Source organism: Malurus melanocephalus, unplaced genomic scaffold (assembly GCF_030028575.1).
Source record: "Malurus melanocephalus ecotype Western Australia unplaced genomic scaffold, MMel_1.1 scaffold_31, whole genome shotgun sequence".
NCBI lineage: Eukaryota > Metazoa > Chordata > Aves > Passeriformes > Maluridae > Malurus > Malurus melanocephalus.
In genome coordinates, this window is record NW_026623263.1 from 2,874,960 (window position 1) to 2,891,198 (window position 16,239).

Genomic DNA, 16,239 nt, shown 5'->3' on the forward strand with positions numbered 1-16,239 from the left:
TTTTTCAAAATCCAGCTGGGGTATTTTCATAAGTCTCCTTTGATATTATAAATATGTCTATTTTTTACTCAGTCAAAGGGTATGCCATTTCAGCTGTTCTGGATTTTTTTTTTTTCCTAAAGCTGAATTTATGGCAAAAGAAAACTGTCAGTAAATTCCTAGCCAGGCTTCTCCACTATATTAGTTTTGGAGCTTTAGCTAGAAGCAGAGCAATGGCAATGTGTATGTTACTCTTATCCAGTTGTTTAATATACCATGACCATGCTCTCTTCATTGTAAAGTCAAAACATAACTGAAAAGGCAGGAGAATGACTTTGTTTCTACAACATGTCACTGCTGGGGCTGCAGGGTATGACCAGACCAGACTAATAGCCACTTTGGGATTATTTCAGACAGTGCTTTATCCATCAAGTATGACTTGTAAAACAGAATATTTGAAAACAAAGCAAAAGGAACAAGAATTAAAGTGAAAATTCAGAACATCTATAGGGCCCACCTACAGGGCAGCAGTGCTTTCATGGTTCTTGGGCTGGCAGTTACAATGTTCACAGCCCTTTAAAAAAAGGCTCCTCTTACCACATACACAAGGGAAGAAGGGAAAAAATTATGATCCTCCAGGAATTGACTATTTTCCTGGATAACCGCACACTGATAAGCAATACTAAGAAAACAGTTTGGAATCACAGAATTACCCTGACTATAATCTAAAAAATAGATTAAAAGACCTCAAACTATTTGTTACTGTGAATTAAGCACAGTCAAGCTGAAACGGAGAAAATGTTTGCTAGAAGTCCACCCTCTGACTCAGTGCTCCCAACACTCATCTTTTCATCGTCCAGACAGACTCATTAAATGTTTTTTCCCAGTGAAGCAGGATAAATGTGAAGGGTAAACTTAAGGGCTCAGATGTCCTTGAATAAGCCATTTCTGAGCTTTCTATGCAATAAAAATCAATGACTCCTACTTCATGAGTATGCTTGGAGAATGTACACAATCAAGAAAGGCTTCAACATCCCCAGTTAATAGGGCCATCGAGTGATGTTTCTGGCAGATTTGCAGGCCCCATGAAATGATTTGGGCAGGCCACAGATGTCCTGATCAAAGTTTTCCATTCATTACCATGGGCTCTATGCCCAAAATTACTCAATAAGCATTGCTGAATACCAAACACAGCTTACTTTGTTTGTACGTGTATTCACTGTGTTCTGACTCCTTGTTTGCTTGAAGAAATAGCAAGAATGCATAGCAGAAAATAAAGACAGAGCTCTTTTATTTTTATCACTGTCCTGAATGCCAGAATCTGGCAGCCCAGAGCTGTGGCTTTGGTGCAGTACCTTGTTGTGGCTTTTGAAGATTCGTCCAAATAAACACTGCATTCCTTAGATCCAAATCTAGCTATTCTGACTATACTTTTTTTTCTAACTATAGCCCTGCAGAAAAAATATAACTGCCTTTATTGCTGTTGAGTTTAGCCAGGTTTAGGGGACCAATATCCGGTAACTGCTTTGATGATGGCAGCCGGTAGTCACTTTTTGAAATTTGGCAGGAGATATATTGCCAACCTTTCCAGTATCTCTCCACTCCACCCCGCAAAAACAACACTCTCATTAGGGAACACTAACACAGCAAGAAGTACTGCATCATCCTCTTTGCCTCTGGTAGCCACAGTATGCAATTATCACAAGGGCCGTCACTGATCCCGTCCAAGGTTGGATGGCTGACTCATTCTGACTGCTCTGTGCCAAAAAAAGTTTTTACTATCCCTTGCAGCAGTTCTGCTCGATGTAGATGAGCTCATACATGAATTGTATGGCACTGGAAGAAGACTGGAGAGCACTGCATTCAGAACAAGCAGAGACCCCAGGGAATTCTTCACACGGTATATTCAACCAGGATCTTCCCACATAACATCCAGCTTGAAATACAATTGAGTCCACTGCCTGCAGCTGACAAAGACAGTAAGCTGAAAGAGTTAAAATATTCAGCTGGAAACCTGCTGGCAAAAAAAATTACTTAACCTCCTCAAACTTAGAATTGGCTGGGTTTTTTCCCCTTCTCTTAGCAAAAGCACTACTTCCCCATTACAAACCTCAGCTTATTTATAGCTAGAGAGACATGAAACCTTTGGGTCTACTCAGGGTGGGGCTCCAAAGGGGCTGCCAAGAGAAGGGCTGGGCTGCAGAAATGATCCTCTGACCCCTCCATCATGCCAGAGCTAAGGTTAATGTTATGAGCGAGACACAGCCTCAGGGTCTACCAAGAGTGGGGCCTCTGGTGGGCTGCCAAAGGAAAAGGTAGACAGGAAAACAAATTCTCCCTTAATAACTGCTACATCTTGGAAATGGTTTGGTGTTCCTACATTCAGGACAGCCCTAACTTATGGTCAGATTCTGATCCCCTGGTAATGCTTGACATCATGTGTTTCTAATTGTCAAGTAATCTTTCATTTCGACTTTGTGTATTTTGTGCCTATTTGTCATTTGCGTGTCCCCGGCCCTAGGATTACAAACAGGGCTACACATACGGACCACATGTCCTTGTGTCCAAGGACACAAACTCCATCACATATGCCCTGGCAGTGGCTCTGTCACCATCACCCGCTCCATCGGGACTCTGCAGTAAGTCTGCAATAGAGTGGCACAGGTTTAAAGGGATTCTCTATGTAACTTCATGCTCCTTTACTGTTTCTTAAAGAAAGCATGGAACAATTTTGGGAATATTGCTAGTAGTCTTACTACCATTAAACCCCTTTGTCAAACGCTAAGATGAGAGGCAAATACACAGAGGCCAACAGGGACTGGTAGTGGAGCTTCAAATTCACACAGACCACAAGCGTTTAAACTCTGGGTTCCTCTGTTCAGGGATTCCAAAGAGGATTAAACTCAGATCTTTATCCAAGACTTACTCATCAACCTTAGGAAAGCTGGACAAATTATTTTCAGGCTAAATACAGGGCCTTTGACTCAAGAACAGATCCAGATCTTCCATTTTGCTCATAAAATCACCCCCTCCTTGCCTATGTTCAACCTTTTTACAAGTAAGCAATGTAAAATGAGTAGCCAGTGTCAGCATTCTTCCTCAACTCGGTCAGATTTCTGCAGCTTAAATAATTTCTAAAGAGCAAAGATTCGAACTTTTGAATTCATAAAGCTCAGATGTTTGCTAGATTAAGAATGAATCTTAAATTGGAAAGGGATGAAATGAAGTTTTATTCAGAGAGTTCAAAATACTTGTGTTTTTGAATGTTACTCAAGTAACCACAAAACACATAAAGAATTCTCTATTTCCCAACTCGACACAACTGAACAGTATACAACTCTTGGCCAATGCCAATCTAAATGTGTCAGCCAGATGTTTTTTCCCGAATCCAGTTTAACTAAAATGTTTATAAAGGACCACCCATGGAAAATAATTAGAAAATAAAAAATAAAATAAATAACTATGTTTATTGTAGCTGAGAAAATAATGAATCTTTRGATTTTAAAATATGAGAGGAAATAGAGAACAAATTGAATATCTATGAGAGACAATGGTACATCATAGTCTTTTCCTAGTAAATTAATTATACAAATTAGAATATCAGCAAGCAATTAAAATGCAGATTGCAGGACATAGAGGAAAGGGAACAAATAAAAGCTCTGCTTACTTCTGAAATTAAAATTAGAGGGCTTTTTATCTTTTCCAACTTGAGCCAAGGAGCTGATGTTGATGGGAGATTCAAACCCATTAATTGTTTGAGTTTTTACAACTTAGCGGATGTTTTTTTGTTTTCCATGAAACTAGGTATCAGCATTAAAAAAAAAAAAAAAAAAAAAAAAAAATAAAAAAAATATTTCCCAGTTGTAAGAGAATATAAATGTGGAGATCCTTAGAGACTCATTTGTTCTGTATAGAAATAAAAGGTCAAAAAAAAAAAAAAAAAAAAAAAAAAAGATAAAAATACAATTAACAGAAATTTCCACTTCTGTGGGTAAGACAACATCTTTCCTCATGTAATATGAGTGCTGAATGCTGAAGGACACACAGGAATGTAGAGGAGAAATTGCCCCCAGCCCCAAGTCCAGTCCCTTGTTATTGTGGCAACCAAATCTTGTAATGCCTACTATAAACTAAAATGTTATATGTGATATTGACTGAGAACAGTTAGCTTTATAATCTTGTATAGGTACACATGGCTCTAAATAAATTTGCACTACCAAAAAAGAGTGAGAATAACATGAATTCCTCAGATCTACTTCCCTTACATACTGGGGAATCACTGTCAACGTCTCTACTTGCATGTGATTGCACAAATAAACTACACCAACACATTCTGAATGAATGAGAAATGATGGAACTTCTGCTCCTTGGATGATTCATGTCAAAAAAACATTTAAAGGAAAACATGTATCATTATGACACATACAAAAATAGTAAATCTAAAGGTTGCAAAAGGTAATTTAACACCCTACCCTTTCAGAATTCCATACTCCAAACCATGTTACTAACTGTCTGCTACAATTAGAATATGGAACTTATAGTTGTACTGAGCAGGGAAGTGATAAACTAACATAGATCAGTATAAAATAAACTGACTTCAACTGTTGGAAAAGAGAACTGCAAAAAAGGTTTTTCTGGAGCTACTGGAAGGAAAATGCAAGCTTTGTCAGTGTGGTGCAATAGGTTGTAAAAAGATTTTCTTTCTTACATTTTCCCTCCCTTGATGTGGTCAGCAAAAAACAGAGCCTGGGCCTCAGTTATTATAAAGAATCTTCAAAAGTTCAAATGTGAAATGCTGCTGTGCTCTGAWGCCAAGATTGTCATGGTCTGATTTGATCTCCCTAATTTACAGGACAACATAGTCTGTAAATTATTTTATGAGCTCATTAAAAAAGGAAACCAACACATCAAACAAAGGTTCAATCCCCTTCATACAAACTAGACTAACATGGGAATTCACTAATTCACTCCTTAATTAATGAGGCCTTTAACTCACAAGTTGTCCAAGTCATAACTTAATAGTTATAAGCAAAATACTCCCAGCGCTGCTGACGAGAGTGCTCATCCCAGCACCTCTGTCACAGTGCAGGCCTCCCATGTATCCCACCRGGAAGCAGGCAAACCTCAGCAGACTGGCTGATGCTGGATATGCTTCAGAGGTGTTTCGGGCAAGCCATCATATTTACACTTTCCAGCTGAGAAGTTTGATTGTGGAAATCTGCATGATTTCTGTCAGTGAGAGGATTCTGAAGGACCCGACAAACCCAGCAGGAAGGAGTGCGGGGGCAGCAGACAAGCAATGGCTTCGTACTCACCTGAGCCCCTCCTGCAGGCTCCCTGTGTGCTGCTTTCACTTGGATCTCATGGAACTGATCCCAACACACATCAGGCTTTGTGTGAGCTGTGTGTTAGCTAAAATCTGAGCAGGAATTCAGTGAAGAACGAAGAAACGACATGACAGAAAGAAGAGCTTAAATGGCTTAAATGTGTTTCATGAATTGAAGGAGACATGATCAGGTACCAGTTTGGAGAACACTTCTAAAGAACATATAATACCCTTAATTAAGTATTTAAATATATTAATTAATATGTAAGTTGCTAACCGTAGTATAGTAGGAGCTTCTGTCACAGCAGACAGTGTTTTACCAATGAAAATGCAAATTACCTGCAGGCAGGTAGCAGACAGATGATTCTTCACACAATGTCTAGATAAGCTGTGGAAACTCATGATTGTGCAAACACCAACGGTTCAGAAAATGTTGTAAGGCTGAGCACTATGCCCAATGGGTCTCAATGGAAAGGTTGTGCAGCCCAACAGAAAAGAAAACTCATCTTTGAGGCTCTGAAYAATTGTTTAGAAGGTGAGGAACAATCTGAAGAGCTTGCCCAGGTCATATCCTGCTGCAACCATTCGCTTTCAGTCACTGATGGATGAATGGAGAAAGAAATTGAAACTTGGTCTGAAACAGGATTCCAGAGAAATATAACCAATTAAACCATAGAGAATATATATTGTCTGTTCTCTACAGAGAATTACTTTCTCCCAAACTACTTTTCTTCTTTCCTTGTCTTCAAGGCTGAAGAATGAAATAGAAAGAATGGAATAGAATAGATAAAAATACTCACATAAAGGAGCAGAAGTGACAAAGGAGTGAGAGAGAGAAACATGAAGTTCTTTGGGAGAAAGATGAAAAGCTGAGCAGGCCTCTGGAGAGCTTTAGTTTCACTTCTGCTTATAGAAAAAAAAATCAAAAGTAGAAAAGACAAGCATTTACAATCAGATTTAAGACAACGAAGTGGAGAATCAGCTGTATCAGAAAGCATACACATCTTCAGTTTTCTCGTGTTTAATCTTTTCTTCAGACTTTATCTTCCTACTACTTTGTTTTTAAAAAAATGCAGAAATTTTGTCAGGCCTTTCTCTTCATTAATCTGTTTGCTAACCATTAACACAAGTCTCCCAAGAGAAAACTGGTAAGTTGTGCAAAATTTTAGTGCAATTTATATGAGTTGGTCCTGGAGCCAGGAAAAAGGCAATTAGCTGCCTGCTTTCTGGAGATGATGACAGATTGAGCTCAGCATCCTGAGAACTTAGCCAAGGACACTGAGAAGCAGCACCAGAACTCAGGGTTTGGGACACTAATAGAGCTGGCAGGTGATCTTGCAMAATTTGATGAGTAACTGAGAAATGTTGCTTGGCTTGGTTTCTTCATGGCTCAGAGCCCACTTCAGGATGAAAACACTATGAAAACAAAGAAACAAAATAGGAGAAGAAAGGGTACTTACCAGGCAGGTAATAAAAGTAAGGTTTTGTTCCTCACAGGATCACTGAGTAACTCCTGCAGAAAGGGGCATTTGGAGGTCACCAGTTGTTCCTCACCACCTCTATGAAACCGGATCAACTTCAGATTTGATCCCGTTTCAGGGAAAGAATTGTTAGGGAACCTTCTCCAACCAAACACTGAACATCTCGAGGATTAGGGTTGCCATAGTCTCACATTTCCCATATTTAACTAAACACATGGTGTGATCTTTTTTTCCTTTCCTTATATTGGATTGAATTCCACATGCTCCCTCTGTGCTTTTCATCCTGTGCATCTGTGAGAAGAGTCTGGCTTCCTCTTCTCTGTGCCCTGACATCAGGCAGCTGAAGATAGCAACCTCCCTTTTCTTCACCATTTCTTCATCCTCCCCATCATCATATTCATAGCTCTCCACTGAACTGACTCCTACTGGTCAATACTTTCCCTGTATGAGGAAGCTCAAAATGTGATGCAATGCTTAGTGCTGATAGAGGGGAATTGAGACTTCCCCTAAGTATTGGCTACATTCTTGCTCTTATGGCAAAACATCTGGTAGGTCTTTCTCACCCAGAGAGAAATGCCAACTCTTGCCTAATTATTGTCCGAAAGATGCCTAGATTATTTTTTTCCCCGTAAAAATACTTTCTATCCAGCCATGGTCTAGCATGTACTCCAGAATGCAGCTATTCACCCCAAGTGAAGGACTCTGCAACTGTTGAACTTCATGAAATCTTTATCCACCCATTTCTTTAGCCYGTCAAGGTCCCTCTATCTGACAGCCCTGCACTCCAGTTGATCTTAATTTTCTACTCCAGTTTGATACACTAAGACTGAACAAGAAATAGGATTTTGCTGTATTCTGTGTTCTTTTTTCACTCTTCCCTTTTCTAGATGCACATGTTAAAGGCAAAAATTATTATTATGGCAATATAGATATTAAACAGCTTTCAGCAATATTTCTCTTCTGGACAAACATGAAACCTAAATTCAGTATACTCCACAAGATTGATTCATTTTGGATGTTCCTGCTGCCATTATTCCTTTCAAGGAAATAAATTCCTTTCTGTTTCTTTCAAGGAAGGATGCAATGTTTATCTTCTGCAGTGAAAGCATATTCCAGACAAAGAATATTAAAAAAAATTATATTATTTTACTAAGATTTCACACACAACTTTTGGCAACAAAAGAGTGGGAAAAGAGTGAAATAAGATTCCAGATGTATCAAGAGTAAGAAATAATGAATTATTCAAAGAATAAATGTACAATTAGCAATAGTTCATTAAAGAAAGTACAAAATACATGACTAGGACTCTGAGTCCATAAACCAGACTCTGCTACAGAGGTATTTTTGTAGGATGCAAAGCTGTGCACTACATCCAAGGACCCCAAGCCCCAGTTGCTGCTGGATCACAGCGGGGATCCTCATCAGGGTAGAACACAGGCACTGAATGTTTATGATAATACTGAAGCCGTGAGAGCAGTTTTTCCACCACATGAGGATATTTTTCAGACACATCATATTTCTCTTCAGGATCACGAACAATATCAAACAGCCAAAGTCTCTTTTCTGGTGGGTCAGACGATTGAATCTGTGACTCATTGAACAAAGACGGCGGAGGGAACCAATGACTGCAGCCTGCAGGAACAGGAACAGACCAAGGGTCAGTTCTGAGAGCCAGAGCAGCAGCTTGGAGACAGAGTTTTGATGTAATTGATGACTTCACTAGGTCTCTTGATAAGCCCCTGGGCAGTGACCATTGCTGCATACCTTAACTCTAGCCCTGCAGAGTCTCTCTAGTGCAAGGCTACCTAAATAGGAGCCATATTTATAAAGCTGCACCATTGGGATTCACAATTCCATGTCACATCACTTTGTATCACATAATTTAATGAACTTCCTTCCTGAATTCTATGATCCTCGTGGGTCCCTTCTATATGGGATATTACATAGTTGATGTTTCAGTTTGAGATATTCTGTAAGTTATTTTTTCACTGAAGGAATTTGTAGACAAAGTATTTGGAAAATGAAATAGTACATAGTTTTGCTTTTAGAAGTGTTCATTCTAGATCTTTGCATGTGGTCAAAAACCTAAGAATTTAACAATATTACTAAAAGAGATGAAAATACATTAAACAAAAATAAACTGTGCTTGTGGCAAGTGGGAGATACAGTGTACAAAAAGAAGTTATTTTGTTACCTGGATATCCAGTTAGTAACTTCCATTTTCCATGTCGTATTGCTGCATGMATAGATATATTGAAAAGGGTATCATCCCATTGAGAAGAATTGCTCTGTGGTAAAGGTGTCCTCTTCTCAATGCCAAGACCTTAAACAAACAGTAAACCAAGTTAGGTACATTGCATATTCATGAGGTAATTTTCAGAACTCTGTTGGAAAACAAAGCAGTATCATTCATTTATTTTTATGTACTGGATAAAATTTTGTTGTATGTATGTGCAAAGATCTGTGCTATGATTCAATGGCTGTATTTAACTCTGAACTTGAAGTGCATTTTAAAAAGTTACCAGTGGAAAATGTGACAGCTAAATTCTTAGGTTTTTTGTACACAGATTAACATATGTGCATCTCATATACCTGCACTAAGAATGCTCAAGGATGGAATTGCTAAGTTTGGTCATACAAGCACCTGTGTCTTTTGCCAGRTAGAAATATTGGATTGAAAGATCTCCTGAGTCAATGCTACTGCTGTTAATTCTCTGAGGTCATTACAGGGACCGAGCTCCTGACCCATATCCACAGCAGAGAGCTGTCTCTCTGTGCTGAGCTGGCTCTGCTCATGAAGATCATCATCTGACCAACAACCTTCTTCTGGGGCATTTCTTCATTGTCTTTGGAGGAGCTCTGTGTGATGTCAGCCATTTTCAGCTACAACAGAAAACTGAAATGGCAACTATGCACACATTCCCTTTCAAAAGGAAACCCCAGGCTCCTTACAGGAAGGACTTTAGGAAAAAAAAAATTGAAATGCTTTGCTCAGGGATGATCAGGAGACCAGTTTGTCATGGAAACCAACAGGGAGGAAGGGAGTCAGACAGATACTCCAAGAGCACTCAAACCAACTTGCATAACAGCTTTCACAAATAAAATAGGGGTTCAAGACATAAAATCTAGAAATTTTATATAAACTGTATCAGCTGATAACAGTTTACCAATGACTACCAGAAGGCAACTTTAGTCAGACCAGAAGAGATATTAGAACATGGAGAGAAACCAATGTTGGTTTTCTAGCTTCTTTCAAGAGATGGTTTTCAATCAGTTCAGGGAATCTGAAGTTCTCATCTGACAGATTTTTGGATGAGAATCCATGAGAAGTACAATGCTTATGTAACAGCCAATAGGAAGCAGAACTAGATATTTCTAAAAAGAGTAAATTCTGCACAACACAGTGAGGGAAATACACATCCAATGGAAAGAAAGCCATAAAGCTGGGAGAAGAAATGCTAGGACACAACTASTCTATTTTTTCATGAAGGACTTTCAAAGTTTCTATTTTCTTACTGGACTTTTCTTACTGGACTTACACTTTGAGTTGGTTTTTCCTTATTAAACAGATTTGTGCAAACTCAAGTTCCCTGCCTTCATCAGACATGTGAAATGTTCCCAGATTAACAGGGCTACAAAAGGAGGTAAAGGTTTGGAGTGTGCACACACAGATTGGGGAGGACTCAGTCCTTTTGGATCAGGAAGCACTGAAGCTGACCTAAAAGAAAAAATAAACCTCAAACCCCTATAAAAATGAGGGAAAATAAGTAAATAATCCCAGCAACGTCTGTTCTGGAAGATAAATTCTCACAAGCCATGTGATGCCCATAGAAAATATGAAACAGTTTAAAGATTAATACTGCTTACTTTTCAACATCATTTTGTTACATGTTATTCTGACACATGTTTTGCTGCTCTTCTTTGACTACCTCTCTTTGCAATCTACTTTCTTAAGCCAAAGACATTCAGCAGGTCGAAAAAAAGAATCATGCATTTGAACCTTATGCATCAAAACTACAATATCAAGGCTTGGTCTAAAGATAAAATTATGTAAGTCTGCATTTCTGATTTTAAAGTTCAGCATAAGAATATGCTTCTGATTCCTGAGCTACTTACAGTATGTGAAGCCATAACATTACACAACAGAAGCTATTTAAAATACTTCAAATAAACAGCATGAAAGATTTTGCAAATTATCCTTAGAATGCCATGTAAAAGACTTAAAATAAGATTCAAGAAGATAAAATAGTTTTTTAAAGCTTTGATTTGGTCCAGGTAACAAAACTAGACTCCTAAATGAAGAAATGCTTGTACCAGAGCATGAAGTTGAAGTCATTTGGTGAAGTATTATCTTTTAGCACCATTTCTTGAAGAGAAATGGATAAATTCCCTCATGCTGAGCTGTTATAAACAAAACTCTGTCAGTCATGTTAATTCACCCATTGCAAGCACTTGTTTTTTGCCAAAGAAATGTCCTTCTATTATTCAGGGAAGTGCACTGCTTTCCAGACAGTACAGGTCAACTTTCACCAGATGTACTGGTCATGGAAAACAGAGTGATTCTTGTTTAAATGCTCTCTACGAAGATACTTACAAGACTGTCAGTTCATTACATTATATAGGCACTACATTCAGAACTAAGACAAAAATTTTGCTTGATATAAATTCTCTCCTTCCCATTCTATGACTTGCACTTTAAGCTTGGATATTTCTCCCCCTGTATTTACCCATCTTCCTCCTTCTCTTTAGCCCAGCTGGTAAGTTTCTACCTCTGTCTTCAGCTTTTGCTGGTGCAGGTGAAATGCAACATACCTGGCCTGTCTTCTCCCTTGCCATATGGATTTTACAGGAGTTCCTTTTCCTATTTTGCCAACTGAAGAAATCATATTGGTTCTGCTGCCGTTTCAAGACAAAATGTTCACTCTCATAGCATCTAAGCATTTTTTCTGTATTTGTTTTGTATTGTGGGGGAGTTTTTTATTTCTTTTTTCCATTATGGTTGACAGTAACAACAGTCCCATGGACTAATTCAGCAAAGGACAGATGCCTTTTATGAAGCTCTGTAATCAAGCCTGCCTTCACAGGTCTGCATATCTCCTTTTACACATATATATATGTATAAAATGTAATGCTTTTGCTTGTATAAAGAGGTTAAATATTTTACTTTTTTTTCCCCCATTAGATCAGTGTAGCAGAGGCTAATGAAATACTAAAGCTTTGTTTCTACTGTGAAAGAAAATCCCACAGCCTGTGCCATGAATTTTATTATTGTCAAACAGAAGCCACTGTTTCCTGAAGCCCAGCTTTGGAGCCTCACCAGTTGCTATGTTTCTTTTTTAAGTAGTGTCTTGGGAAATGGTAAAAATGTTATTAGTTAAGAAAGCAGTGGCCTTTCATTCAGATTTATTTTCAAATGTTTAATGCTAAAATKAAATTGTCTAAAAATTTCAGAGTTTTGGTTGGAGTTCTACCTCACCAAGTAGTATTCAAATAGCTTTTATGTCTCTATAGATGAACCTAGGTCCCTCAGAAAATGCTGCCCTTGGTAAGTGATTTTGGAGTCTATAGCATAGTTCAAGAAATCCTTGAATTGACAGCCTGAAAAATGGATCCAATTTTTAAAGGAACTGAGGTGGCCAACTCTCACTGCCTGCAAAAGTAGTTTATTATTTAAATACTTTACAAGTCTGGGCCTTTGCCTCTTATGGAAACTTCAGCTTAGTTCTTTTACTTCTACTTCTACTAGTTTCTATGTGCAAACATATTTCAAATTAGGATGAAAAATCCTATGTCATTTTCAACAGCTAATCTGCACCTTAAAGAAAACTGATTTTTACAAATGCAAATATCATTAACACTGAAAAATCTATGCAAGATGCACAGAAATCATCTGTCAAAATGTTGTCTGCATTTGCTAAAATAATTGTTATTTTGATAATTTGAATATTCTGTAGCATACTCTTCAGAGAGGATGTTGGAATATTTACTACTGTGTAAGTACACACTGACTGTTGACTGGAAAATATCCTGAACTTTTTAAGACAAATGAACAACCTTTCAGTGCATTGTGCTAATGCACAAATTTAAGTACAACAAAAGAGAAATGAACATGGCGGGGAACAAAAGAATATTCTCTGAACTAGCTATTGCTATTCAGGAAAGTGTATCTGATGCTGTAATGAATAGGTAATGACCAGAGGCTGTCCATAAAAGCAATCCCAATACTAAAACTGGCAAAGAATGGGACACTATGCCATCACTGAGGTCCTTCTTGCACCTCACATGGTGTACACTGTGCAGTTTTGGGTACCATGTTAGAAAACAGAAAAGCCATGCAAGATGCAAACACATGAGACAAGGAAAATTAAAGCTACAGAACAACTTCTTTGTGAAGAATGACCAAGTAAATATGATTCTTTGTCCTCAAAAATGGACAACAGACGAGAGAAAGGAAAGAGTTCTAAGATATTGTGTGGCCGTCAGAAACTGAGCAAGGAACAATTGGTCCTTCCTAATAAGGGAACAGAATACATTAAGATGTTATGTATGAAAAATAAACAATAGTATATACTTAATACAAACCAAACTCAAGTGTGTAATTCCTTTATGTGTAATGCTGTGGGTATGAAAATTTACACAGGTTGAGCAATAAAAGGAATCACAGAGTAGAAGAAAAATCCATCAAGAATTTTTATATGCAAAATCACAACCCAAAGATTAGGAGCAGATTGTGGGGGCCACACCAGAGAAGTGTATTTATGTGCTTGCCCGCATATGCTCTGCCCTACACAACTGCTACTCTCAGAACAATGAACTGGACAGGTTTTTGGTGTGGTCCTACACAAGATGTGTTACCAAATTACTTTTAATTCAGGGGAGGCAAATTAAAAAATGTACAAAAGGAAGTGCTATATTGAAGCAGATTTATGCAACTTTTATCATATTAATCCCTGTATGCACTGCACTGAAAGGGTGAAAACTTCCACAGAAACTAAGTATAGAATCAGAGCACCATATCATATCTCAAGTGGGAAAGGACCCATGTGGATCATGGACTCCAACTCTTTGATCCTCAAAGGACTACCCAAAACTTAACCATGAGACTGAAAGTGTCATAGAGATGCTCCATGAGCTCTGACAGGCTCGGAGCTGCGGCTCCCAGGGTAGTCTGTTCCAGTGAAGAACCGTTCCGTGGTGCAGTGTGAATCTCTCCTGACATGGTTTCATTCCACCCCTGTCAGCAGTCACAGAGAAAGGGAATCAGCACCGACCCCTCTGCTTTCCCCCTGTGGGAGGTGAGGGCTGCCCTGAGATCAGCCCTCAGCCTTCCCCAAGCTGAGCAAACCAAGTGATCTCAGGCACTCACCCCAGCCTCGCCCTTGAAGTTTTCTACAACCTTGGTTGCACTCCTATCGGTGTACATATGATTCAGACTCAGGGTTAACTGTGATTTCACAAATCCAAGAACACCATAAGCCATTTCTAGCTACTCTCTAATTTACTTTGAGTGAATTTACTCCTTGTTTAAAGGAGGGGTAGAATAAAGCAATAGCAGCTTTTATTTGCATTAGCAATGACTTCCAACACACAGATCAGTTTGTTCAGGAATTATTTCCTTAGGGCTGCTTTTTTACTTATACCAGAACATAAATCAAGAGGAAAGTAATTGAAATAATGGATTTGCATTGAAATAAAAATCTGACAGCTACATTATTTCCTTCTTTAGTCATACAATTTTAAACTTTAAAAAAGCCCCTACATTTACAGAAATGTTACAAGAAGACAGGTTTTGCCATACTGAAGTGTATCCCAAGAAATAGTTAGTAACAGAAGATTTGACGTAACACAGAGAAGATAAACCAAAACCACGTACTTTGCCTAGCAATCTGTTTTTTCTCTTCACTTTCCAAGCACAAGGAAGATCATAAAAAAATGCTGCAATGTGCTTAGCCCCGTTTTATTCTTCCATGCTTTTCCAAAAAGCTCTCTGACCTCATTCAGTATCCCATGTGTACTCCTGATTTAAAACATAATTGTGTTAGGTGGGTAGCTCTTCCAGAGGAAAAACTATCTTCCTACATGTTTCTGCATACACTTACAGCAGCCTTCTGCTTAACTCATTAGTTCACCAATCCAACCGGGCAATGATTTCTGAAAGTGGAAAACAGGAAGCAAWTTTTTTTCACATTTCTTCCCTGCTGATCAACGTATGCTTGAGAATCAATCATCTGTTCCTTGGCTCACACAATCCTAGTTACCTACCAGAAACTTACTTAAAATGTAAAATTTAAAAATACTAATTTATCTGACCACCACAAAAAATGTCTGGAAATCCATTTATTTTCTGCACAACCCAAAACCTTTTTAAACTCTTCTACTGTTCTGCAAACCAAAACAACTTCCTGATCCTTTGATGCCTGCAATGCTACACAGTAATGGAAGAAAAGAAGCGCTGATCCAGTTTTACTGCATTTTACAGCYTCAGTTGTCTATCAGAAGCTCTCTACTCATCTTCCTGTATGGAGACTATAAATCCAACTTATTTATCTGTCTAAGTCTTATGAAGTTTCCAACAGTTTCACTGATAATCTGTACAATATTTAATATTAAATCAAGAGGAAATACTTGAAAAAAAAGTTTTCCTAATGCAACCAAAATAAAAAATAGCGCAGAAAACAGCAAAATGCCACTGCAACACTTGGTAGGAAGGCTGGAAAATTCAGACTTGTAAGCTTCTTTGCAAATATTTCCTATGATTCACTTCAATCCTTTGCTTTCTACTTTGCAAACAAATAGCTCAAGTACCACGTAACCATTATTTGTAAAAAAATAGTCCACACCCACAATGTGCAAATTCATAAGAAAATAAAAGGTACAGTCTTAATCTGCTTTTTAAAGTAAGATATGTTCTTTAAATTAATCCAAAAGACAGATTTGTGGAAACATTTTAGTACATATAATTAGTTTTAAAAGAGTATACTCGTTTAAACTTTGCTATCTGATTTTTAACCATAAGAAGGTAGAAGATAAATTAAATAAACTGTAAATCCTTAGCTGGGATCTAAAAGAAGGACTGTACATATTCTGTATCAATATTCACGGTATTTTACAGATCAGTTACTCTTCTCATTCCTCTAGCTTTCCTTCTTTCATTCACTGAGACCAACTCTAGCAATTGGCAGAAAAGTAAAGTGCAGCAACATAAATAGACAGTATGTCTAAAAATAAAATACTCTGCCTTCAATGTATGATTAAGATGATGAAAATGATCCATGCTGAGAACAAGTTTTCTTGGCTGGTAAGAGATCAAAGTGCACACAGTTCTCTCTAACATGCCATTTAGCAAGGTCCTGACCACAAAACTTGGAGCATCCAGGATGATGTTGCTTGAAGCATGCTGTATTTCTGTACACTGCGGTCTACAATACTGGCATGTGGCAAGGCAACGCTGGG

At 38.1% G+C, this 16,239-nt stretch overlaps 1 protein-coding gene across 1 annotated transcript in view; it reads right to left on the reverse strand.

Moving 5' to 3' along the window:
- Positions 1–7,941: 7,941 nt before the first annotated feature.
- ARSB (arylsulfatase B) overlaps positions 7,942–16,239 on the reverse strand; it is a 62,043-nt gene continuing 53,745 nt past the window's right edge. The window contains exons 7-8 of the mRNA XM_057363856.1: positions 8,981–9,109; positions 7,942–8,418 (exon numbers count right to left, since the gene is read on the reverse strand). Coding sequence (XP_057219839.1) covers positions 8,153–8,418; positions 8,981–9,109 — 395 coding nt within the window. The 3' untranslated portion in view covers positions 7,942–8,152. The remainder of the gene's footprint in view (positions 8,419–8,980; positions 9,110–16,239) is intronic.